Genomic DNA, 25,588 nt, shown 5'->3' with positions numbered 1-25,588 from the left:
GAAAAGGACCCGTTTATCCCGACTCTCTGCTTCCTGTCTGCCAACCAGTTCTCTCTCCACATGAGTAAATTACCCCCAATACCATGTGCTTTGATTTTGCACACCAATATCTTGTGTGGGACCTTGTCAAAAGCCTTTTGAAACTCCAAATACACCACATCCACTGGTTCTCTCTCGTCCACTCTACTAGTTACATCCTCAAAAAATTCCAGAATAATTGCCAAGCATGATTTCCCTTTCATAAAATCATGCTGACTTGGACCGATCCTGTCACTGCTTTCCAAATGCACTGCTATTTCATCTTTAATAATTGATTCCAACATTTTCCCCACTACTGATGTTAGGCTAAACAGTCTATAATTACCCGCTTTCTCTCCCTCCCTTTTTTAAAAAGTGGTGTTACATTAGCTACCCTCCAGTCCATAGGAACTGATCCAGCGTTGATAGGCTGTTGGAAAATGATCACCACTGCATCCACTATTTCTAGGGCCACTTCCTTAAATACTCTGGGATGCACACTATCAGGCTCTGGGGATTTATCAGTCTTCAATCCCATCAATTTCCCTAACACAATTTCCCGCCTAATAAGAATGTCCTTCAGTTCCTCCTTCTCACCAGACCCTCGGTCCCCTAGTACTTCCGGAAGGTTATTTGTGTCTTCCTTTGCGCAGACAGAACAAAAGTATTTGTTCAATTGGTCTGCCATTTCTTTGTTCCCCATTATAAATTCACCTGAATCCGACTGCAAGGGACCTACGTTTGTTTTCACTAATCTTTTTCTCTTCACATCTATAGAAGCTTTTGCAGTCAGTTTTTATGTTCCTGGCAAGCTTCTTCTCGTACTCTATTTTCCCCCTCTTAATGAAACCCTTTGTCCTCCTCTGCTGAATTCTAAATTTCTCCCAGTCCTCAGGTTTGTTGCTTTTTCTGGCCAATTTGTATGCCTCTTCCTTGGATTTAACACTCCTTAATTTCCCTTGTTAGCCACGGTTGAGCCACCTTCCCCGTTTTATTTTTATTCCAGACAGGGATGTACAATTGCTGAAGTTCATCCATGTGATCTTTAAATGTTTGCCATTGCCTATCCACCGTCAACCCATTAAGTATCATTTGCCAGTCTATTCTAGCCAATTCACGCCTCAAACCATCAAAGTTACCTTTCCTTAAGTTCAGAACCCTAGTTTCTGAATTAACTGTCACTCTCCATCTTAATAATGAATTCTACCATGTTATGGTCACTCTTCCCCAAGGGGCCTCGCACAACAAGATTGCTAATTAGATTTCTCATTACACAGAGCCCAGTCTTGGATGGCCAGCTCCCGAGTTGGTTCTTCGACATATTGGTCTCAAACCATCCCTTGTATACTCCAGGAAATCCTCCTCCACCGCATTGCTACCAGTTTGGTTAGCCCAATCAATATTGAGACTAAAGTCACCCATGATAACTGCTGTACCTTTATTGCACGTGTCCCTAATTTCATGTTTGATGCTGTCCCCAACCTCACTACTACTGTTTGGTGGTCTGTACACAACTCCCACTAGTGTTTTCTGCCCCTTGATATTCCATAGCTCCACCCATACCGATTCCACATCATCCAAGCTAATGTCCTTCCTTACTATTGCATTAATTTCCTCTCTAACCAGCAATGCCACCCCGCCTCCTTTTCCTTTCAGTCTATCCTTCCTAAATGTTGAATACCCCTGGATGTTGAGTTCCCAGTCTTGGTCGCCCTGAAGCCATGTCTCCGTGATGCCAATTACATCATGCCCATTAACTGTTAATTCGTCCACCTTATTCCGAATACTCCTCGCATTGAGGCACAGAGCCATCAGGCTTGTCTTTCTAACACACTTTGCCCCTTGTAGAATTTTGCTGTAATGTGGCCCTTTTTGCTTTTTGCCTTAGGTTTCTCTGCCCTCCACTTTTACTTTTCTTCTTTCTATCTTTTGCTTCTACTTCCCTCTGTCTCCCTGCATAGGTTCCTATCCCCCTGCCATATTAGTTTAACTCCTCCCCAACAGCACTAGCAAATACTCCCCCCAGGACATTGGTTCCAGTCTTGCCCAGGTGCAGACTGTCCGGTTTGAACTGGTCCCACCTCCCTCAGAACCGGTTTCAACATCCCAGGAATTTGAATCCCTCCCTTCCTCACCACTCCTCAAGCCATGTATTCATCTGAACTATCCTGCGATTCCTACTATGACTAGTATGTGGCACTGGTAGCAATCCTGAGATTACTACTTTTGAGGTCCTACTTTTTAATTTAGCTCCTAGCTCCCTAAATTCGTCTCGTAGGACCTAATCCTGTTTTTTTTACCTATATCGTTGGTACCTATATGCACTATGACAACTGGCTGTTCACTGTCGCTTTTCAGAATGCCCTGCATCTGCTCAGAGACATCCTTGACCCTTGCACCAGGGAGGCAACATTCCATCCTGGAGTCTCTGTTGCAGCTGCAGAAACGTCTATCTCTCCCCTTACAATTGAATCCCCTATCACTAGCTCTCCTACTCTTTTTCCTGCCCTCCTGAGCAGCAGCAGCCATGAACTTGGCAGCTGCTGCTGCTCTCCCCTGATGAGTCATCCCCCTCAATAGTACCCAAAGTGGTGTATCTGTTTTGCACGGGGGTGACCGCAGGGGACCCCTACACTATCTTTGCACTGCTCTTCCTTTTGGTCACCCATTTACTATCTGGCTGTGTACCCTTTACCTGCGGTAAGACCAACTCACTAAACGTGCTATTCACGTCATTCTCAGCATCGTGCATGCTCCAGAACTCATCCACCTGCAGTTTCAGTGCTGCAGTGCGGTCCGTCAGGAGCTGCAGGCGGATGCACTTCCCGCACACTTGGGCGTCCCTGACTTCCCACATAGTACAGGAGGAGCATAACACGTGTCCGAGCTGTCCTGCCATGACTTAACCCTTAGATAAACTTAAATGGAGGGACTGTCTGTCCAGAGTGACAGTGCCTCGTTATGTCTGGAGTGTGCACTGTTTGGAGTGATGGGGTCTGTGCCGTGTTTGTACGGCTGTTGCTGCCGTCCCGCTGAAGGACACTCCGGGCAGGAGTCGAGCAGCAATTCCCGGCATGCGGTGAATGAGACCAGGGTCACCGTCCCTGCGAGGGCCGTGCCTATAAATAGTTAGTCAGCAGTGCCACACAATGCTCTCTTCAGATCCTGCCAGTGTCGAGTGACAAAGGCAGAAAGGAATGCCGTCCAGACAACACACGCCATACGCCTTTTGAAATTCAGAACAAGAATGAAGGGCAGGGCTGGAGAGACGCTGCAACTGTGCTGGAGGTCGGAGTGCTGCTTGCTGTGTGAAGAAGTCTGGTTTCGTCATCCCATAGGCTGCGTTCTAGAAATCTGCAGCTTTGAAATCACATTGGGGACTTTTTCACCTAATATGAAAGACTGGCTTGCATTTCTATAGCGCCTTTCACGACCTCGGGACGTCCCAAAGTGCTTTGCAGTAAATTAATACTTTTGAAGTGTCACTGTTGTAATGTGGGAAATGTGGTAGCCAATATGCCAGCAGCAAAGTCCCACAAACATCAATGTGATGATGACCAGATAACCTGTTTTATTGATGTTGGTTGAGGGATAAATATTGGCCAGGACACTGGGGAGAACTCTTGTTCGTTCTTGAAATAATGCCATGACATCGTTTACATCCACCTGCGAGCAGACGGGGCCTCGGTTTAATATCTCATCCCAAAGACGGCACCTCTGACGGTGCAGCACTCCGTCAATACTGCACTGAAGTGCCACCCTAGATTTTTCGATCAAGTCTTTTTTCAGTCTCAAGTGGGATTTGACGCCACAACCGGAAATAGTGGGGGACCAAGAATCTAAGAGTGAGAACTTGAAGTAATTAATTAAGAGCATTTGCTGAAGATATTAATGGGACTAAAAGCTGAGAAATCCCCTGGACCTGATGGGCTATATCCTAGGGCTTGAAGAGCTGAATGCAGAGATAGTGGATACATTGGTTTTGATGATCCAGATTTTCCTAGATTCTATAACGTTCTGAGTGGATTAGTAGGTAGCAAACCTAACCCCGCTACTGAAGGAAGGAAGGAGGGAGAGGAAACTGGGAACGATAGGCTTGTTAGCCTGATATCAGTAGTAGGGAAAATGCCAGAATCTATTTTAGGGATGTGGTAACAGGGCACTTAGAAAATGATACGATTAGGTAGAGTCAGCGCTGTTTTATGAAGAGGAAATCGTGTTTGACAAATCAAAGTTTTTTTTCAGGATGTATCTAGCAGGGTAGATGAGGGTGAACCAGTATATTTGGGTTTTCAAAAGGCATTCGATAAGATACCAAACAAGAGACTGTTGCACAAGGTAATTCATCATGGAGCTGGGGGATTATATTAGTATAGATAGAGGATTGGGTAAACAACATAACAGGAATAAATGGGTCATTTTCAGGATGGCAGGTTCAACTTGCTGGCAAGCCTATTATGTGGCACTTTATCAAACGCCTTTTGGAAGTCCATGTACACCACGTCAACCCCATTGCTCTTATCAACTCTCTCTACCTCCTCAAAAAAAAAACTCCACTCCTTTAATAAATCCGTGCTGGCTTTCCTCAATTAATCCACACTTATCCAAGTGACTCTTAACTTTGTCTCTGTCATTTCTAAAAGCTTCCCCACTACAGAGTTTGAACTGACTGGCCTGTAGTTGCTGGGTTTGTCCTTTGGCACCACTCCCGTATCTAATGAGGATCGGAAGATTATGGCCAGTACTTCCGCGATTTCCTCCTTAACTTCCTTCAGCATCCTAGGATGCATCTCATCAGGTCCTGGCGACTTATCCACTTTAAGTACAGCCAGCCTTTCTAGTACCTCTATCAATTTTTATCCCATCCAGTATCTCCTCTCTCTCCCTCTTTCACTGAAGACGGATATTAATTTAGTACTTACCTTGGCCATGCCCTCTGCCTCCATGCGTAGGTCTCCTTTTTGGTCCCCAATCAGCCCCACCCCTCCTTACTACCCGTTGATTATTTATATACCTATAGAAAACTTTTGAACTCCCTGCCAATCTATTTTCATACTCCTTCCTTTGTCCCTCTTAATTCCTTTTTCACTTCCCCTCTGAACTTTCTATATTCAGCCTGGTTCTCACTTGTATTCTCAATCTGTCGTACACACACTTTCTGCTTCTTCTATCTCTTACTCTCTATCTCTTGTCATCCAGGGAGCTCTGGTTTTAATTGCTATCTGGGCCAGATCGGTTCTCAACCCACTGAAATTGGCCTTTCTGCAATTAAGTATTTTTACTCTAGATTGCTCCCTGTATTTTTCCATAGCTAATCTAAACCTTATAATACTATGATCACTGATCCCCTACTGACCCTTACTCTACTGGACCCACCTCATTCCCCAGAACCAGATCCAGCAATGCCTCCTTCCTCGTTGGGCCGGAAACGTACTGATCAAGAAAGTTCTCCTGAACACACTTGAGAAATGTTTCCCCCTCTGCCCTTCACACTATTGATGTCCCAGTCTATATTAGGATAGTTGAAGTCTCCCATTATCACTACTCTATAGTTCTTTCACTTCTCTCATTTTCCTGTAAAGCTGCTGCTCTATTATTCCCACTTGGTGACCTATAGAATACATGCCTATGGTGGCCTGTTGAAAGGACACAGTCTATCCCGTCTTGTTTGTATCTGCAAACATCCCAAGTCTCCACGTTCACAGGTGAGATTCTGTGCTTTATCCTGAGGATCGCAATTTGATGCCAAAGCAGAGCCTCGCTTGCGAAAGTGCAAAGTGGCAGAGAAAATGTATGTGCTACTGTCAAACTCCGAGGTGAGAGCTGGTCAGAGTTTCACGGAGACCAGGCTCAGTCAATTTTCAAACTTTCTTTGCTCTAAGCTCCTGTGTGAAATGTATCTAGGGCAGTCCCAGTTTGGGGGTGGGTGGGGGGGGGGGGCTGCCTGCAGCACAATTCCACCTTCAACTGGGCACCAATTGTCAACAGGAATAGGAAAATGTCAAGGTACAATATGGGACACTCAAGGTTGGGTCTAAGATTTATAATGAGCCAGTATAGTGGCATTTTACTCTATCTACCCCGTCCTGTACCTGCCCTGGCAGTGTAGAGGGAGCTTTACTCTGCATCTAACCCTGTGCTGTACCTTCCCTGGGAGTGTTTGATGGGACAGTGTAAAGGGAGCTTTACTCTGTATCTAACTCGTGCTGTCTCTGCCCTGGGAGTTTTTGATGGGACAGTGTAGAGGGAGCTTTACTCTGTACCTACCCGGTGCTCAACCTTCCCTGGGAGTGTTTGATGGGACAGTATAGAGGGAGCTTTACTCTGTACCTACCCCATGCTACACCTGATGGCTCCGTGTGTATGTGAGAAGTGTTGTGTAAATGTAAGTGTGTGTTGATGCTGACACTGGGTGTCTGAACTGGAAAGTGTCCCATTCTCCAGCACCTCGATGGGCACAGAAACTACTTGTGCTTCAGGAAGAGAGCCAGTAAGTGCCCAGTGGGCCAGTCCTGGACTGCTCCGTTGTTCACTAACCCGTCTTTGTTTTTCTTTCCCCGCCAGTTAATAGGCTGCATCATCGGGAGGCAGGGCAGCAAAATTAATGAAATCCGGCAGATGTCGTGTGCTCAAATCAAGATCGACAATCAGGTGGATGGATCGACCGAGCGACTGGTCACAATCACGGGGGGTCCCCTGAACATCAACCTGGCCCAGTACCTCATAAACGCATGGTAAGGAAACCTGTCTCTCCCAGCATGGTACTGAGGCTGAGCACCACTGCAGCTAGAGGTAATGGTCCTCTGCTGGCAGGGGTGGTGCTGGGTTACGGTGGGTACAGGTGTGTTTGAGGACTGAGGGGTACAGTGGGTCAAACCAAGCCAACTTGGATAAGCACCCAACATGTCAACATTTCGGGGTTTGGCAGAGAGGGGCCGTTGAGGGCATTTAATTTCTTTCAACATGTGTCCTACCCTCTTGTAATATCTGATCAAGCAGGACCTGCACCCTCAGATACCCAGTTCCCAGGGTGGTGTCAATTCCATGCTATTCTTGACCACCAGGAGGCACTGGGAGAGTGAGCTGGAGTTGGGTCACTCTCCAATGTTCCTTCTCTCTCTCTCTCTCTCTCCATTGGAAGCATGGGTCTCTGCTCACTGTCTTCTCGCAGTTATCAGGGCTGCTTGCTTTTCTCCCCATCCCTTCTTTTGTTGGGCTACAGTTCCACAGGCACTGCCTGCCCTCTCTTGACCCACCCACGTTGCCAATCTTCATAGGCAAACCTAGACAGCAAGTGCAAAAAGAACTATGACCATGGGGTGCACTGTGGCTCAGCCTTCCCTGTCTTGACTTGAGTGTTCGCGTATGCATTATGCAGCTGTTGGCGGGAGGGAGGGGGGCAGTTACTGAGGAGTGAATAGGAGTGGGAACCTTGGTTAAATTTCCTCCCTTTCCCACCTCCATTATTGCAGCCCATTGCCTTCTGAGACCAGGGACTGAACCCGAGACTTTCCTGATCAGTGTGGCTCAGGTCCACTTAACTAACTGAAGTGTCGGTGAAGCTGTGGGTGTTCGTGGCAAGTTTACGGGTGCTCTACATTCAGGGTCACACTGTTCTTTGCCCCCACTGTGTTCACCGTATTCTTGGTCACCAAACTTCATAAGTAGAGCATTGTTTGGACATCTGAGAGAACGGTCATCATTGCTACAACTTCTTGGTTATCCTCTCCTGTTTGTGTTTGCTCTTCCTTCCCCCCCCCCCCCCCCCCCCCAACTCTTTCCCCCCCCCCCCCCCCCCACCACCCACCCAATCCCCCCAGACCATGCACCACCTCTTGGCCAAGATGGTAGTCGGGCAACATGCCCTGCCACTCTTCAGCCACATGCTCGGAGACATGGGACGTCGGGGCAGGGGCCACCTGAGGCACAGTCAAGGCCTTGAGCTCAATGTAAGAGCAGCTGTAGGTGCAAACCTCGCTGCTGGAGGCCTCTGGCGCAGTGTGGGTACTGGCTACCTGGCCACTCCACCACCAGATCAGCCTCAGCATGATGCCTGTCACTTGGTGTTTACCGTTGAGGACTGCAGGTAAAGTGGCCAAGGCCCATAGCACAGGGTGCCCAGAACGGTTGGACCAAAGACCAATTTAAATCAAGAAATCTAGTCTTCAAAGGACCTGGAGATTGCAGAGCCCGAGGGGAGTGAGGAGTTCCACAGTTGCGATGGGAAGGAATGAGTCCAGAGTAGATCAGTCTTTATTTCAAGGACGTGGGAAGTATTCAGAGGAGCAGTAACCAAAGGAGGGATAAAGGACTCCCGAATCGCTGAGATCGATGGGGAGAGAGAGAGACCAGGATCTTTGGTCTTGACTTAGCCTCCAAACCAGTACTTCCCACCAGTGTGTGGGTGGTCTCTGAGATGGCCTTTTCATAAGTTCAACAGCTTTCTAAACACAACTGCACAGTCCGTGCTCTGGGCAAGCAATGGGATCTGCTCAATGGGACCGGTTTCTCCAGCGCGCAGCTTCCTCAGCGGAGCTTTGACCCAGTGCCTACCCGTCCGGTGGTCGGAGGCAGTGACCCAGTGCCTACCCGTCCGGTGGTCGGAGGCAGTGACCCAGTGCCTACCCGTCCGGTGGTCGGAGGCAGTGACCCAGTGCCTACCCGTCCGGTGGTCGGAGGCAGTGACCCAGTGCCTACCCGTCCGGTGGTCGGAGGCAGTGACCCAGTGCCTACCCGTCCGGTGGTCGGAGGCAGTGACCCAGTGCCTACCCGTCCGGTGGTCGGAGGCAGTGACCCAGTGCCTACCCGTCCGGTGGTCGGAGGCAGTGACCCAGTGCCTACCCGTCCGGTGGTCGGAGGCAGTGACCCAGTGCCTACCCGTCCGGTGGTCGGAGGCAGTGACCCAGTGCCTACCCGTCCGGTGGTCGGAGGCAGTGACCCAGTGCCTGCACCCGTCCGGTGGTCGGAGGCGATAAGCCAGCGCCTACCCACCCAGTGGCCGGAGGCGATGACCCAGTGCCTGTACCCGTCCAGTGGTCAGAGGCAGCGACCCAGTGCCTGCACCCGTCCAGTGGTCGGAGGCTGTGACCAGTGTCTGTACCCGTCCAGTGGTCGGAGGCTGTGACCCAGTGCCTACCTGTCCAGTGGTCGGAGGCAGCGACCCAGTGGTTGGAAACGGTGACCCAGTGCCTGCACCTGTCCGGTGGTCGGAGGCGGTGACCCAGTGCCTGTACCCGTCCGGTGGTCGGAGGCGGTGACCCAGTGCCTGTACCTGTCCGGTGGTCGGAGGCAGTGACCCAGTGCCTGCACCTGTCCGGTGGTCGGAGGCGGTGACCCACTGCCTGTACCCGTCCGGTGGTCGGAGGCAGTGACCCAGTGCCTACCTGTCTGGTGGTCGGAGGCAGTGACCAGTGCCTGCACCTGTCCGGTGGTCGGAGGCAGTGACCCGGTGATCGGAGGCAGTGACCCAGTGCCTACCTGTCCGGTGGTCGGAGGCGGTGACCCAGTGCCTACCTATCCGGTGGTCGGAGGCGGTGACCCAGTGCCTGCACCTGTCCAGTGGTCGGAGGCAGCGACCCAGTGGTTGGAAACGGTGACCCAGTGCCTGCACCTGTCCGGTGGTCGGAGGCGGTGACCCAGTGCCTGTACCCGTCCAGTGGTCGGAGGCAGTGACCCAGTGCCTGCCTGACGGTGGTCGGAGGCAGTGACCCAGTGCCTGCCTGTCCGGTGGTCGGAGGCGGTGACCCAGTGCCTGCACCTGCCCGGTGGTCGGAGGCAGTGACCCAGTGCCTACCTGTCTGGTGGTCGGAGGCAGTGACCAGTGCCTGCACCTGTCCGGTGGTCGGAGGCAGTGACCCGGTGATCGGAGGCAGTGACCCAGTGCCTACCTGTCCGGTGGTCGGAGGCGGTGACCCAGTGCCTACCTGTCCGGTGGTCGGAGGCGGTGACCCAGTGCCTGCACCTGTCCAGTGGTCGGAGGCGGTGAGTCAGTGCCTACCAGTCCGGTGACCCAGTGCCTGCACCGATCCAGTGGTCTGAACCTGACTGAGTCTGGCTCCATTCTGTGTACGTTGCGTAGCATGGGGATTTTAGGTGGTTGAAGGTCGTCAAGCTGGGAGGGTCTCCTTGCATGTATTTGGTGCCGTGTGTGTGTGTGTTTTTAATTCAATACGGAAGTATTGGACCTGCGGCATAATGTATCCTTGCATTTGTTTTAATATCATCCTTCATTACTCCTCCTTAACTCAATCTTCAATTCCTCTCACCTAATATAACCCTGACCTCTCTCCACCTCTCTTTCTTTACAGTTTAGAGATGGCTAAAACCACCTCCCAGAATGCTTCCATCACGACCCCAGTTGACCTCAACATGACCTTCTCTCAGCCTGCCAACCCTGCCTCTTCCCCACTGGCATCGATGAGCTCCGCCATCCCATCCTCTCTGCTGAATGCCCCCTATGCCATTCCCATCTCCAGCCTCCTTGGCATGAAAAGCGTTCCCTTCCTGGCACTGTCTGCGGCCAATTCGGGGCCTTCTGGGAGCCTATCAGCTTACACGGCCAAAATCTCCTCATCCAATGGGGTTAAGAAGTCTGAGCGACAGAAGTTCTCACCGTATTGAAAGGATGGTGCAGCTGCCCAGACCCTGTGTAGAACTAGTGAGGTAACGAGTGATGGGAAGGAGTCATTGGGAGTTTCATTCAGATTTGTGAATTTTGTTGTTTAGGAGGTCTGTTTTCATACAAGTCTGTACCTGCAGATTGACCCCCTCCCCTTAGAGTGGCTGAATACCCTTTACCTGATTCCCTCAGCATTCAAAAAAAGAAAATCAACATTCTTAAGAGCTTGGTGCCATTTGACAATTAAACATTTTCCCCATTGGTTAACAACGATTGAGACGGTGGCTTCCCCCTAGTGGCTCACTGGGTGAGTGCGTTGCCCGTTGTCTAACTGAGCCACACGGGCCGAGAAGGCCTCTAGTTCGATCCCCAGTCGGGGCAGCAATTGGTCTCGGTGTCCCTGGGCTAAGGCATGGGGGGGGGGGGGGGGGGGGTAAATTAGCCTGGGTTCCCACGCCCGATTGACATCAGTGGCCCCTTGTTGGAGAGAGGCCAGTGAGCATTAGCAGGCTAATCGACTGACGGAGTGGGGAGGGAGGGGTTATCAAAGCCACACTTGGCCTACACCCCCTCCCCCCCCTCCTCCTTCACACCGCCTGCTGATGCTCACTGTCCCGGCTCCGCGGATGAATATTGGGCACAGGGCCAGGTTCTGCACGGCAGTCTGCTCCTGTGGTACTCTCTCCCAGCTTGAGTCACTGCCTTTTGAGATAGAAAGGACGAGAAGTGCAAATTGAACGTTGATTTTTTTTTTTAATAAAGACAATTTGGAAGTGAGGGGCGGGTTTGTTTTCGCTGATGCCGGCTCGCTGTGCATTCTGGGAATCAGGGAAGCCATGTTGGAAGTCACTGGGCACCAGGGGGCTTGGCACATTCCGTTAATCTAACTACTTCCTATGTGCTGTACTTCTCCGGATTAATCAACTGTTTAAGGATTTTAGTTATAAACCTGATAACTTCAGGGAATATTTCAATATTGAATAATTACAATGGAAAAAAAAAACCTGTTTAATGTTTGATTTTGTTTTCTCTCCAATAAGAATTCACAAGCATCAAATGACCACACCATGTAGCATGGTAAGGGTACCTGCAATGAACAAGTCTGGTCCAATCTCAAGAAGTCACTAAACATTTAGATTTTGAGTGTTTGTCCCCTGCCAGCCCCCTTACAATTAATATCTGGCTCTAAGGCCCAGGCTGAAAATCAAACACTGTTAACAGACTATGCAAAAATTAAATGTGTATTTTTGTTTTTAAAAAAAAAAATTCAAATCTACTGAAATTTTGAACGACTGATTTGACTGCTGCAGCTGTGTCATGGAGGCTGATTTTTTTTTTTTAAAAAGAGTTGTTTGCTCTCGTTGGAACTGGAAACCTTTTCCCATTTGTTTAAAAAGAGAATCCCTTTTTCCAGAGGTTCCGTTGTGGCTCCCGTTTTCCCAATCCCGGACGGAGCACAGCAGGACGGGCCTGAAGAAAGGAACAGGCATTTTTTTTTCCTCACGAGCTACAGCTGTAACTGGAATGCAGCACATCTCTCTCTCTCTCTCTCTCTCTCGCTCGCGTGCACACACACACACACACACACACACACACCATCTCGACTCAACACTGAGCTCCTGCACTGGACATTCCACCCCCTTACACAAAGCTTTTTGTCATCAGGCCGTTTAGTGAACACCAGGTTCACCATGTGGGGAAAATGTGTGTGTTTTTCTTGGGTTTTAGAACTGGATCCCAGACCAATGGGGTGAGAGTCTGCTCTTTGTGAGGGACCCGAAGTGAAAACTGATTTGGGCATTGGGAGCAAGTACACCATTAAACTGACTTAGTACAAATTGGCAAATCGTTTTCGCAGGCTTACAAGGTGGCTGGTGCGGGAGATGGATAACATGTCTCATTTTTAAGGGACACGCTTCTGATGTTGGGGTGGAGGGTTATTATGGGGCAGTGAAGAGGGAGTTTTACTCTATCTAACCTGTGCCATACCTGCCCTGGAAGTGTTTGATGGGATAGTGCAGAGGGAGCTTTACTCTGTATCTAACCTATGCTGTACCTGCCCTGGAAGTGTTTGATGGGATAGTGTAGAGGGAGCTTTACTCTATCTAACCCGTGCTGTACCTGCCCTGGGAGTGTTTGATGGGACAGTGTAGAGGGAGCTTTACTCTGTATCTAACCCCGCGCTGTACCTGCCCTGGGAGTGTTTGATGGGACAGTGTAGAGGGAGCTTTACTCTGTATCTAACCCCGTGCTGTACCTGTCCTGGGAGTGTTTGCTGTTTGACTGATGTCCCTCACCTTGACTGGCAGAAAATTCTTCTGAACCCAAAAGTAAAATGCAGGTCCCAGGGAACTTCGATGCCTTTAGAAGTAGTGTTCTCAGAATTCGAGCTATAGCATAAACATCGAAAGAAAAGCGTCCTGATTTGGGGGGGGGGGGTGGGCTAGGGGCTGCAGGCCTGGTGGAAACCATTGGGCAAAGCCTGCGACTTCTGTTTAAAGGTGAGGCACTGTGATCTATGTGAGGACATTCGCATCTCAAATGCATCATTCATGTCACTGCGATAGTGTTTCGTAGCTTGCACATGATGAGGCTGGGAGAGCAGCCAGCTCACTGGGCCCCTCAACTGAAGAAAGCTTTGTGTAAAGGTACAGGCAGAGTCTCTGTCAACGCACAGGGTTCTGGGCTGATGGCCATGTCTAATATTACAGCCCCAGTTCTTTGTTCCCTTTTCCCGCCTCTGTCCTCATCCTCTTGTGTTGGTGATGTTCAAATTCACTTTCCATTTTCCTTTGCAGTTGTTTCTTTTATATTTCCTGTTATGTTTCGTTAAAGTTTTTTATGCGACACAAATTCCTTTTATAAAATATTAATAAAAGTTTTTTGGCACATTACAGGAGTTCTGTGTGGCCCTTTTTTCCGGTCTAATCTTTGAGGTTCCTTTTCGGTAAAATGGGGAAAAAGATCCACCCAGTTCGTGGAGTGTTGCTGAATCCTGAGCAATGTATAATAAGCTCGGGGGTGGGGGGGAACTGCATGAGTGGCTCAGATCAAGCGAGAAGGCCAACACTCAAATTGCAGTCTGCAGATTTCCATAAATGGCCTTGGCTCAGTGTCCGAAGGCTAGTAGGAGGGGGCCTCCCACTTTTGATTGCTGATCCAGTGATTCCTGCTGGAAAGCGCGCACGTGCAGATAGGATCAAGCTTTGCTGTGATTCCTCCCACAGTCGAATATCCTGCCAACACCCGGATGTAGTCAATGGCCAGGTAAAGCTCTGCCCCAGCATCTTCATAAAAGGGGGCAGGGGGTGGAGGAGGGAGGGAGGGAGGGTATAACCAGGTTACATTACGCCCAACACCGCTGGTGTTGGAAAGGTTGAGCTGTGTCAGTTGAAGTCAATCCGACCTGCCCTGTAATAATTAAATGTTTTCAGACAGTGTGGAAGTCAGTCTCTTGCCCAAATAAACATCAGATGCAAGATCCAGACTGCCAGGAAATGAGGAAAAAAAACCTCATTGCTGCTTGAAGTAAATTTTCCACAGAAGCTGGATGGAGCATAGACTCAACTGGGAAGCTGGTGTGAAAGGGAGTGAGGCTGATAAGTGCCTTTATTTTGGGCCCCGTCCATTCAGGCCTCAAATGGTCTGCAAAGACCTTTAGCTGTTTTTTGGCCAAACTTTAAATATATTTAAAGGTGGAACTTCTGGCACTGGCTCTACTCCCATTTGTGCTCTGTGCCAGGCAGTCCCAAGACTTCTTGGGCAAAGGCAGCCTCAGGAGTCCTGCAGTTCTGTATGGGGTTATTCCCACAATCTCCTGTTCAGTAGATGGGCAGAATCCCCCAGAAAAATCACTGAAAACCTGGATAAGTCCTCTCTCCCCACTTTTGGATTTCAGGGCATTACATTCATAGTATATTATCAAGCCACTCAGAACTACCTTTAACCAACTGAGCTGGGCCAAAGGGAATTGGTCTGCATGTGCAACAGGTAAAATGGCTGGCAACCAACACTGCATCCCCCCCACCTGCCCACTGACTTGCCCTGAGCTGCAGTTCCACCAGTAGTGGCTGCCCAGTGGTATCTGGCTCAACTCGTCACGTTCCATGTGAGAGCCTCGAGGGTGAGTGCAGCTATTTGATCACAGAGGGAATCCTATCCTGACATCCCTGCGCACGCAATGGACTGTTATCTGGTGTAACCCCCCCAGGCTGATTTCTCCCCTCCTCCTCCTAAGTCAGGGACGTTGGTCAGTTGTACACAGTGACTCAGATCCGATCACTGAGTGCAGACCAGGAATGAATCCTGGGACCCCGGGGACAGAGTGCCCTGGGTGCAAGGCAGGAGGCAGCCTGTTTGCTTTTGTCTGAGGCTGGCCCCTCACTGCAGTTGTGTCCTTCCTTCCTTGGAATAGTGCGGGGGCGGGCTATGCTGTGCTCTGACTCATTTCTGCATCCAGATTTTTTAAAAGGAAGCTGTAAAATAAGAGTTGGTATTCCAGGGGAGAGCTGGGCTCAATAACTCACCATTACACTTTGAGTTATGAGGCCGTCACTGTCACAAGTGGATTCATAGTCCCAGCAATAATTTATACTTCAAACTATAATTATATTCAATGGAAGTAGGAAAAGACTAGCGAGGCCCTTTGTGACTTCATTAGCAAAATGCACCAGCCCTAGGTGTGCTGGGCTGTGTACACCACGTGTGGTCCCTGCTCCCTGTTCATTTAGCTGGCCTCATCCAGAGGCAGCAGTAACAGTGCGAAGGTTGGCCTCAGTATCACCATCCCTGAGGTGGGGCCAATGTAGCTGCCTCGGTCCTTAATATAACCCGGTGGATGCTAAAGAATGAATTTGAATTTATATCGTGCCTTTCATAACTTTAGTCTGTTCCAAATCTCTTAACACTTCAAAAATATTTATTTGGCTATAATGTTGGAAACGTAGCAGCCAATTTATGCTCAGTACACTCCTGCAAACAGCAATGTGATAATGACCAGATAATCTGTTTGTGATGTTGGTTGAGGAATAAATATTGTCCAGAACACCACAACTTGTATTTATATAGCACCTTTTGATGTGGTTATCAAAACAAAAACAAAACAAAATTTGACACTGAGCCACATGTGGAGCATTAGCACAGTTGACCAAAACTTTGGTGGGAAAGGTAAGTTTTAAGGGGCAGCAGCAGAGAGGTATAGAGCAGGAACTCCAGAACTTAGGGCCAAGACGGCTGAAGGCACGGCCACCATTGGTGGAGCAAAGAAAATTGGGGATGCGATAGAAGCCAGTGTTGGAGGAGCGCGCAAATCTCGGAGGGGTGTGAGGCTGGAGGAGGTTACAAAGATGGGGAGTGGTGAGGCCATGGAGGGATTTGAAAACAAGAATGAGAATTTTAAAGTTAAGGTGTTACCTGACCTGGAGCCAATCTAGGAGAGCAAGCCCAGTGGTGATGGTGAATGGGACTTGGTGCAAGTTAGGATACGTGCAGCAGAGTTTTGGGTGAGCTCAAGTTTAGGCCGGGTGCAAGGTGGGAGGCCAGCAAAGGGAGCATTAGTATAGTTGCATCTCGAGGTAATAAAGGTATAAGCGTGGGTTTCAGCAGCAGGGCGGCGATGGAAAATGTTACGGCAGGGGAAGTAGGCGGCTGTGACGATTGAAAGGATATGGGGTCGGTACAGGGTCAAATAGAAGGCGACAATTGCGAACAGTCTTGGTCCAGTCTGAAGACAGTGGCGAGGGACAGAGTCAGTGGTGGGGATTGAAGACAATGAATGGCTTTGGTCCTCCCAATATTTAATCAGAGGAAATTTCTGCTCGTGCAATACTGGATGTCAAACAAGCAGCGTGACTAATACGAGGCAGTGGAAAGGCTAAGAGAGATGGTGGTGAAATAGAGCTGGGTGTTGTCAGTGTATATGTGGAGCCTGACGCCGTGTTTCCGAATGATGTCAAGGGGCAGCATATAGATGAGAAATAGAAGGTGGCCAAGGATAGGTCCTGGGGTGAGGCGGAATACCAGAGGTAACGGTGTAGGAGCAGCAAGAGAAGCTGTTGCAGCTGATTCTCTGGCAATGACTGAACAGATAGGGGCGAACTCGTTATTTTTCCAATCGTGCTATGAGATCTTTTACATCCACCTGAGAGAGAGGGCGCAGCCTCTGATCAATCTGAAAAACGGCACTTCCCACAGTGCAGCATTTGCTCATTATTGGCAATGGAGTGTCAGCCGAGATTATGTGCTTAAGTCTCTGGAGTTGGGCTTGAATCCACGGCCTGACTCTGTGAGGCGAGATTGCTACCCACTGAGCTATGGCTGGGAAGCGTACAGACTTTGGGTGAGATCTGGGGCTGTGATGCCACCCCAGTCAAACAGCCTGTTGCTCTGTGGGCTTGCACTTGGATAGCTGGGTGAAGTACTGGAGGGAGTCTTGAGGAATTGCAAGTGTGAGAGGGCAGACCATCGATGTAGTGGTGTGAGAAGATGAATGAACGGAGGAAGGCCATTTTGGGTTATTGGGTGTGATTCCTGTGCTTTGAGGGAAAATGGTAGTCGGCCTGCCCTCCCCCATCTGTCTGCTCTAGTTCAGGCTCACGATCCAAATGGGCAGTGACAGGAAGCGTAAGCACTGAGTGCCTGATGCTGTGAGGGTCGGGGGAGGATGCACTATAAACAGATTTATTATTTTCCTCTCCCAATAAAATGGAATAATACTGAGAGTGCCGTAACCTGTGCATGCGGCTGCTTTTAAGGAATTAATTTATACAGTTCCATTAAATCAAGCAGGGAGCTAATGGCTGTGGCTCTCCTGCCGCTTGATATATGTAGATCCGCTCTGCACCATCAATACTATCCATTCAGGGGCTGACAGGGAATCGAAAGCTGCCGGCTGACGCATTGTTCCCCCGTGAGCTCGGCAGTCACCGCGTGCCGGTGCAAACACAATCTGGGATTTATTAACGGCTTCCATTTCATGCTAAATGACGAGGCCTGACATTTACAATGGGAGCTAGTGCTCCTGGCCTGAATTAACAGCAGCTTCCATTGTAACCCTTTCAGCCTCCACGCAAGCCCATAAATGGTTCATCTTGCAAGTCAGTATTGTGATGTAGGCTGAACGTTTTATGAAATGACTTGCACTTATATAGTGCCTCAGGACATCCCGAAGCACATCACAGCCAATGAAGTACTTTTATTAAAGTAAAGGCACTGTGGATAAGGCAGGAAAACCCCACATTTTGCACAGCAAACTCCCACACAGAGCAATGAGATAAATGACCGGGGTTATCTGTCTCCCTGATAAAGTGCAACATCTCCACTGACACCTGGGAGTCCCTGGCCAAAGACCGCCCTAACTGGAGGAAGTGCATCAAGGAGGGCACTGAGCACCTCGCGTCTCATCGCCGAGAGCATGCAGAAACCAAGCGCAGGCAGCGGAAGGAGCATGCACCAAACCTGTCCCACCCACCCTTTCCTCCAACCACTGTCTGTCCCACCTGTGACAGAGACTAATTCCCGTATTGGACTGCTCAGTCACCTAAGGACTCAATTTTAGAGTGGAAGCAAGTCTTCCTCGATTCCGAGGGACTGCTTGTGATGTTTAGTGATGTTGGTTGAGGGACACATATTGGCCAGGACACCCGGGAGAACTCACCTGCTCTCCTTCGAATAGTGCCATATGATCTTTTACATCCACCCGAGGGGGCAGACGGGATCTCGGTTTAATGCCTCATCTGAATAGCGGTATCTCCAACAGTGCAGCACACCCTCAGAAGTGCTCAGGACTCCCTCCTCCTCTAGTCTCATCACCTAAAATTGAAATCAAAAAGAAACCAATGCATCGACATTCTCTGAAGATGGGTAGCTAATGTAACCCCATTGTTTAAACAAGGAGGGAGACAAAGCGGGTAATTATAGACCGGTTAGCCTGACATCACAAGTGGGGGAAATGTTGGAATCAATTATTAAAGATGAAATAGCAGTGCATTTGGAAAGCAGTGATAGGATCGGTCCAAGTCAGCATGGATTTATGAAAGGGAAATCACGCTTGACAAATCTTCTAGAACTTTTTGAGGATGTAACTAGTAGAGCGGACAAGGGAGAACCAGTGGATGTGGCGTATCTGGACTTTCAAAAGTCTTTTGATAAGGTCCCACACAAGAGATTGCTGTGCAAAATTAAAGCACATGGTATTGGGGGGTAATGTACTGACGTGGATAGAGAACTGGTTGGCAGACAGGAAGCAGAGAGTAGGAATAAATGGGTCCTTTTCAGAATGGCAGGCAGTGACTAGTGGGGTGTCACAGGACTCAATGCTGGGACCCCAGCTATTTACAATATACATCAATGATTTAGATGAAGGAATTGAATGTAATATCTCCAAGTTTGCAGATGACACTAAGCTGGGTGGTGGTGTGAGCTGTGAGGAGGATGCTAAGAGGCCGCAGGGTGACTTGGGCAAATGCATGGCAGATGCAGTATAATGTGGATAAATGTGAGGTTATCCACTTTGGTTGCAAAAACAGGAAGACAGAATATTTGAATGGTGACAGATTAGGAAAATGGGAGGTGCAATGAGACCTGGGTGACATGGTATATCAGTCATTGAAGGTTGACATGCAGGTACAGCAGGCGGTGAAGAAGGCAAATGGCATGTTGGCCTTCATAGCTAGAGGATTTGAGTATAGGAGCAGGGAGGTCTTACTGCAGTTGTACAGAGCCTTGGTGAGGCATCACCTGGAATATTTTGTTCAGTTTTGGTCCCCTAATCTGAGGAAGGACGTTCTTGCTATTGAGGGAGTACAGCGAAGGTTCACCAGACTGATTCCCGGGATTGCAGGACTGAAATATGAGGAGAGACTGGATTGACTGGGCCTGTATTCACTGGAGTTTAGAAGAATGAGAGGGGATCTCATAGAAACATATAAAATTCTGACGGAATTGGACAGGTTAGAGGCAGGAAGAATGTTCCCGTTGCTGGGGAGTTCCAGAACCAGGGCACATAGTCTCTAAGAATAATGGGTAAGCCATTTAGGACTGAGATGAGGAGAAACTTCTTCACTCAGAGAGTTGTTAACCTGTGGAATTCTCTACCGCAGAGAGTTGTTGAGGCCAGTTCGTTAGATATATTCAAAAGGGAGTTAGATATGGCCCTTACGGCCAAAGGGATCAAGGGGTATGGAGAGAAAGCAGGAAAGGGGTACTGAGGGAATGATCAGCCATGATCTTATTGAATGGCGGTGCAGGCTCGAAGGGCCGAATGGCCTACTCCTGCACCGAATTTTTATGTTTCTATGAACGATGTCTCGTCTCAATCCTCTTCTGTGAAAACAAGTGCTCTCCATCCCAGAATAATGCCAGTCGCTCACAGTGTATTCTCTGAAGGGAAGGTTTGTCTGACTAACTTGATTGAATTTTTAGAGGAGGTAACAAGGAGGGTTGATGAGAGTAGTGCGTTTGATGTATTGTATATGGATTTTAGCAAAGCTTTTGATAAGGTCCCACATGGCAGACTGGTCATGAAAGTAAAAGCCGATGGGATCCAGGGCATAGTGGCATGTTGGATCCAAAATTGGTTCAGAGGCAGGAAACAAAGAGTAATGGTTGATGGGTGTTTTTGTGACTGGAAGGCTGTATCCAGTGGGGTTCCACAGGGCTCAGTACTGGGTCCCTTGCTTTTTGTGATATGTAATCAATGATTTAGACTTGAATGTCGAGGGTATGATTAAGAAGTTTGCAGATGATACAAAAATTGGCTGTGTGGTTGATAATGATGAGGAAAGCTGCAGACTGCAGGAAGATATCAGTGAACTGGTCAGGTGGGCAGAACAGTGGCAAATGGAATTCAATCCAGAGAAGTGTGAGGTAATGCATTTAGGGAGGGCTAACAAGGAATACACAATAAATGGTAGGGCACAGAAGTGTAGAGGAACTGAGGGACCTTGGAGTACATGTCCACAGATCCCTGAAGGTAGCAGGCCAGGTAGATAAGGTGGTTAAGAAGGCATTCGGGCTACTTGCCTTTATTAGCCGAGGCATAGAATACAAGAGGAGGGAGGTTCTGCTTGATCTGTATAAAACACCAATTAGGCCACAGCTAGAGTACTGCGTGCAGTTCTGGTCACACATTACAGGAAAGATGGGATTGCACTAGAGAGGGTGCAGAGGAAATTGACAAGGCTGTTGCCTGGACTGGAGAATTTTAGCTATGAGGAAAGATTGGAGATGCTGGGTTTGTTTTCTTTGGAACTGGGAGGTTGAGGGGGGACCTTATCGAGGTGTATAAAGTTATGAGGGGCCGAGATAGAGAGGACAGGAAGGACCTGTTTCCCTTAGCAGAGGGATCAATAACCAGGGGGCATAGATTTAAAACAATTGGTAGGAGGGTTAGAGGGGATTTGAGGAGGTTTTTTTCACCCAGAGGGTGGTGGGGGTTTGGAACTCACTGCATTAAAGGGTGGTAGCGACAGAAACCCTCACCACATTTAAAAAGTACTTGGATACACACTTGAAGTGCCGCAACCTTCAGGCCTACGGACCAAGAGCTGGAAAGTGGGATTAGGCTGGATAGCTCTTTGTTGGCCGGTACGGACACGATGGGCCAAATGGCCACCTGTGCTGTAAATTTCTATGATTCCAAGACATCCCTGTCATTCCGAAGATCAGGTGAGGAAAACTGGACACGGTCTCTAACCATAACCGCACTCACAAGTAATCATTTGGCATCAAACATCCTATCACTGCATCCGAGCACTCGATGTTCCTCGTTAACAGCAGGCACTCATTGACTCGGCCTTTCAGCAATCACACCCAAAACTTTCTCCTTCTAACCTGGTCAAAGAAAATCCATTCCTCGTATTTGCGGAGCCCCTTGGTCTGTGGACTAAAACATGCCTCCCGTTTCTCCAATTAAACTCCACGTGGCCATCCCTTGTTCCATCGTTTCCCCGGGTGTATTTGTATGTTTTCTACCCCTGACATCTCATCGCACAGCTTAGTGTCTTCAACTGCCTTCTGAAAGTTGCAGTATATTATTCTCAGTCCATATCCTTCACCAACTAACCGTCTCAGAAGTGTAGCAGTAAATGAATGAGGAACACGTGCCCCGTCCCCTGCCATTCGGGTGACCAACTTTGGGTGGATGGATTCTTGGGGACGCGCTTATTTGTTCTGTGAAAATGGCCACCATGCTGCACCCTTTGTTTCTGATTGGTCCCCTTGGAGGATAAGCCATACCCTGAAGTTTCACTGGAATGTGTAACGGGAACCGCCCATCCCAAGATCTCACTGACTTTGCAAATTGTAACTCGATCCATTTTGATTTCCTGAAGCGACAGAGGACAGTGCTCCCCAGAAGACAGCAAGGGCCAGCCAAAGTCCCTTACCCCAGTGCAAGTGCATCCCTCCCCCAGCCAAAGTCCCTTACCCCAGTGCAAGTGCATCCCTCCCCCAGCCAAAGTCCCTTACCCCAGTGCAAGTGCATCCTTCCCCAGCCAAAGTGCCTTACCCCAGTGCAAGTGCATCCTTCCCCAGCCAAAGTCCCTTACCCCAGTGCAAGTGCATCCTTCCCCAGCCAAAGTCCCTTACCCCAGTGCAAGTGCATCCTTCCCCAGCCAAAGTGCCTTACCCCAGCGCAAGTGCATCCCTCCCCCAGCCAAAGTCCCTTACCCCAGCACAAGTGCATCCCTCCCCCAGCCGAAGTGCCTTACCTCAGTCCAAGTGCATGCCTCCCCCAGCCAAAGTGCCTCACCCCAGCGCAAGTGCATCCTTCCTGCAGCCCCCCTCCCCCCGCCCACCATTGATGGGGCAGTCACTGTGTGCGGATTGTTAACAGGTTTATTGGGTATGAAGTAAATAGTGACAGTGTAGCTACTTCTGGATATTATCCACTTCAATGATTTCCCTTGTAGGGAGTTGGAAGAACGTGATCCGTCTCTCTCCCACCCGTGTCTCTCTCTTCCCCCCCACCCCACGGCTCCCTTGTCTCTCTCTCACCCCAGCATCTCTTCTCCCCCAGCCTCTCTCTTCCACCCTGCCCCAGTCTCTCTCTCCCGCAGCCTCTTTCTCTCTTCCCCCAGTCTCTCTCTCTCCCCCAGCCTCTCTGTCTCTCTCTCTCCCCCGCAGTCTCTCTCTTCCCCCCAGCCTCTCTCTCTCTCCCCCCGAGCCTCTCTCTCCCCCCGAGCCTCTCCCTCTCCCCCCGAGCCTCTCCCTCTCCCCCCAGCCTCTCTCTCTCTCCCCCCCAGTCTCTCTCTCTCTCCCCCCAGCCTCTCACTCTCTTTCTTCCCCCCAGTCTCTCTCTTCCCCTCCAGTCTCTCTCTCTCTCTCCCCCAGTCACTCTCTCCCCTGCCTCTCTCCCCCCCCCCCCGCCCCAGTCTCTCTCTCTCCACCCAGCCTCTCTGTTCCCTCAGCCTCTCTCTCCCCCAGCCTCTCTCTCTCTATCTCTCTCCCCCAGCCTCTCTAACACTCCACCCAGCCTCTCTCTCTCTTCCCCATGCCTCTCTCTCCTCTCTTTTCCCCCCAGCCTCTCTCTCTCCCCAGCCTCTCTCTCCCCTCAGCCTCTCTCTCTCCCCCATCCTCTCCCTCTCTCCCCCCAGTCTCTCTTCTCTCCCCCCCCCCCCACCTCCACAGTCTCTCTCTCTCCACCCAGCCTCTCTGTTCCCTCAGCCTCTCTCTCCCCCAGCCTCTCTCTCTCTCTCTACCCCCACAGCCTCTTTCCCCCCAGCCTCTCTCTCTCCCCCCATTGCCTTTCCTCCCCAGTCTCTCTCCCTCCCCCCAGCCTCTCTCTCCCCCAGCCTCTCTCCTCCAGTCTCTCTCTCTCTCTCTCTCTCCCTCTCTTCTGTCTCCCCTCCCCCGCAGGCTCTCTCTCTCCCCCCAGCCTCTCTCCCTTTCTCCCCACCAGCCTCTCTCCCCTCAGCCTCACGCTCTCTCTCTCTCTCTCTCTCCCCAGCCTCTCTCCCTCTCTCCCCACCAGCCTCTCTCCCCCCAGCCTCTCTCCCCCCAGCCTCTCTCCCTCTCTCCCCACCAGCCTCTCTCCCCTCAGCCTCTTGCGCTCTCTCTCTCTCTCTCTCTCTCTCTCTCCCTCTCTTCTGCCCCCCCCCCCACAGGTTCTCTCCCTTTCTCCCCACTAGCCTCTCTCCCCTCAGCCTCTCGCTCTCTCTCTCTCTCTCCCCAGCCTCTCTCCCCTCAGCCTCACGCTCTCTCTCTCTCTCTCTCCCCAGCCTCTCTCTCTCCCCTCCTGGCCTCTCTCTCTCCCTCCACCCAGCCTCTCTCTCTCCCCTCCCCCCATATCTCTCTCTCTCTCTCCCCAGCCTCTCTTTCTTCCCTCAACCTCTCTCTCTCCCCTCTCGCCTCAGCCTCTCCCTCTCTTTCCCCTCAGTCTCTCTTCTCCCCCCACCCCCCGCAGTCTCTCTCTCTCCCCCAGCCTCTCTCTCTCCTTCTAACCCCAGTCTCTCTCTCCCCCAGCCTCTCTCTCTCACCCCAGCCTCTCTCTCTCTCTCTCTCGCTCCCCTATTGTGTTCCTAACTCAGATGAAACTGCACACAGGGAGGTTAAAGTAACAGTGACCTCAGTCTTTAATAAGATACTCCAGAGTGAGGAACAGGTCTTAGAGGCCGGCTTATATACAGTGCTCCCAAGGGATGCTGAGATCCCTTGGGACTTCAGGGGATGCGCTCCCTGGTGGCGGAACATGGGAGTGCATGCTTTACTGATACACAACATCACTCCCCCCCCCCCAAAGTCAAAGTGAAAACTATTTACAAGGTGAAGCGGTCGGGAGCCTTTCTTTCCCTGGTGGACTGCCTCGGTACAAATGTCTGTTCTGGTGTGTTGGCTGTGCCCTCGCTGGGCTGGCGTGTTGTTGGCGCAGCAGGGCTGCTGGGTGAGCCTGGCCTTGCTGGGCTGTTGGGCATGATGGGTTCGATTTCCTGGCCCAGGGTGGTGTTGTTGATCCTTTGGGTGTGTGTTGTGGGCTCGAAAAAGGTGGTGCCTGCTGTGGGTTGTTCAGGGCAGTCTCTGAACTGCAGCCTCGTTTGGTCCAGGTGCTTTCTGCAAATTTGTCCATTGTCTAGTTTGACTACAAACACCCTATTCCCTTCTTTAGCTATCACCGTGCCCGCGATCCACTTGGGACCATGTCCATAGTTTAGCACATACACAGGGTCATTCAGATCAATTTCCCGTGACACAGTGCCGCGACCATCATTTACATTTTGTTGCTGCCGCCTGCTCTCTACCTGATCATGCAGGTTGGGGTGAACCAGCGAGAGTCTGGTTTTAAGTGTCCTTTTCATGAGTAGCTCAGCCGGGGTCACCCCTGTGAGCGAGTGGGGTCTCGTGCGGTAGCTGAGCAGTACTCGGGACAGGCGGGTTTGGAGTGAGCCTTCTGTGACTCGTTTAAGGCTCTGTTTGATTGTTTGTACTGCCCGCTCTGCCTGCCCATTGGAGGCTGGTTTAAACGGGGCCGAGGTGACATGTTTGATCCCATTGCGGGTCATGAAATCTTTAAATTCAGCACTGGTGAAACATGGCCCGTTGTCACTGACCAGCATGTCAGGCAGGCCGTGGGTGGCAAACATGGCCCTCAGGCTTTCAATGGTGGCAGTGGCGGTGCTTCCCGACATTATTTCACATTCAATCCATTTTGAAAAAGCATCCACCAACATCAGGAACATTTTACCGAGAAACGGGCCAGCATAGTCGACATGGATCCTCGACCATGGTCTGGAGGGCCAGGACCACAAACTTAGTGGTGCCTCTCTGGGCGCGTTGCTCAACTGAGCACATACACAGGACTCTATAAGTCAGAGTCGATACCGGGCCACCACACGTGGGATCTGGCTATCGCTTTCATCATTACTATACCCGGGTGTGTGTTGTGGAGATCCGAGATGAACGTCTCCCTGCCCTTTTTTGGTAGCACCACGCGGTTACCCCACAACAGGCAGTCTGCCT

The 25,588-nt window shown here is 50.2% G+C and overlaps 1 protein-coding gene across 2 annotated transcripts in view; it reads left to right on the top strand.

The window, feature by feature from the left end:
- The window catches only part of LOC139277395 (poly(rC)-binding protein 3-like), a 32,212-nt gene extending 18,682 nt beyond the window's left edge, over nt 1–13,530 (top strand). Inside the window, exons 11-12 of one of the 2 annotated variants that reach the window (XM_070895806.1) lie at nt 6,583–6,752; nt 11,677–13,530. In XM_070895806.1, the coding sequence (XP_070751907.1) occupies nt 6,583–6,752; nt 11,677 (171 nt within the window). In that variant the 3' untranslated portion in view covers nt 11,678–13,530. Of the gene's footprint in view, nt 1–6,582; nt 6,753–10,325 lie in introns of both variants that reach the window. The other variant, XM_070895805.1, reaches the window with a different exon arrangement.
- Nucleotides 13,531–25,588: the final 12,058 nt, after the last annotated feature.

The sequence above is a fragment of the Pristiophorus japonicus genome, chromosome 12 (assembly GCF_044704955.1).
Source record: "Pristiophorus japonicus isolate sPriJap1 chromosome 12, sPriJap1.hap1, whole genome shotgun sequence".
NCBI lineage: Eukaryota > Metazoa > Chordata > Chondrichthyes > Pristiophoridae > Pristiophorus > Pristiophorus japonicus.
This window is presented reverse-complemented; position numbering and strand designations above follow the sequence as displayed.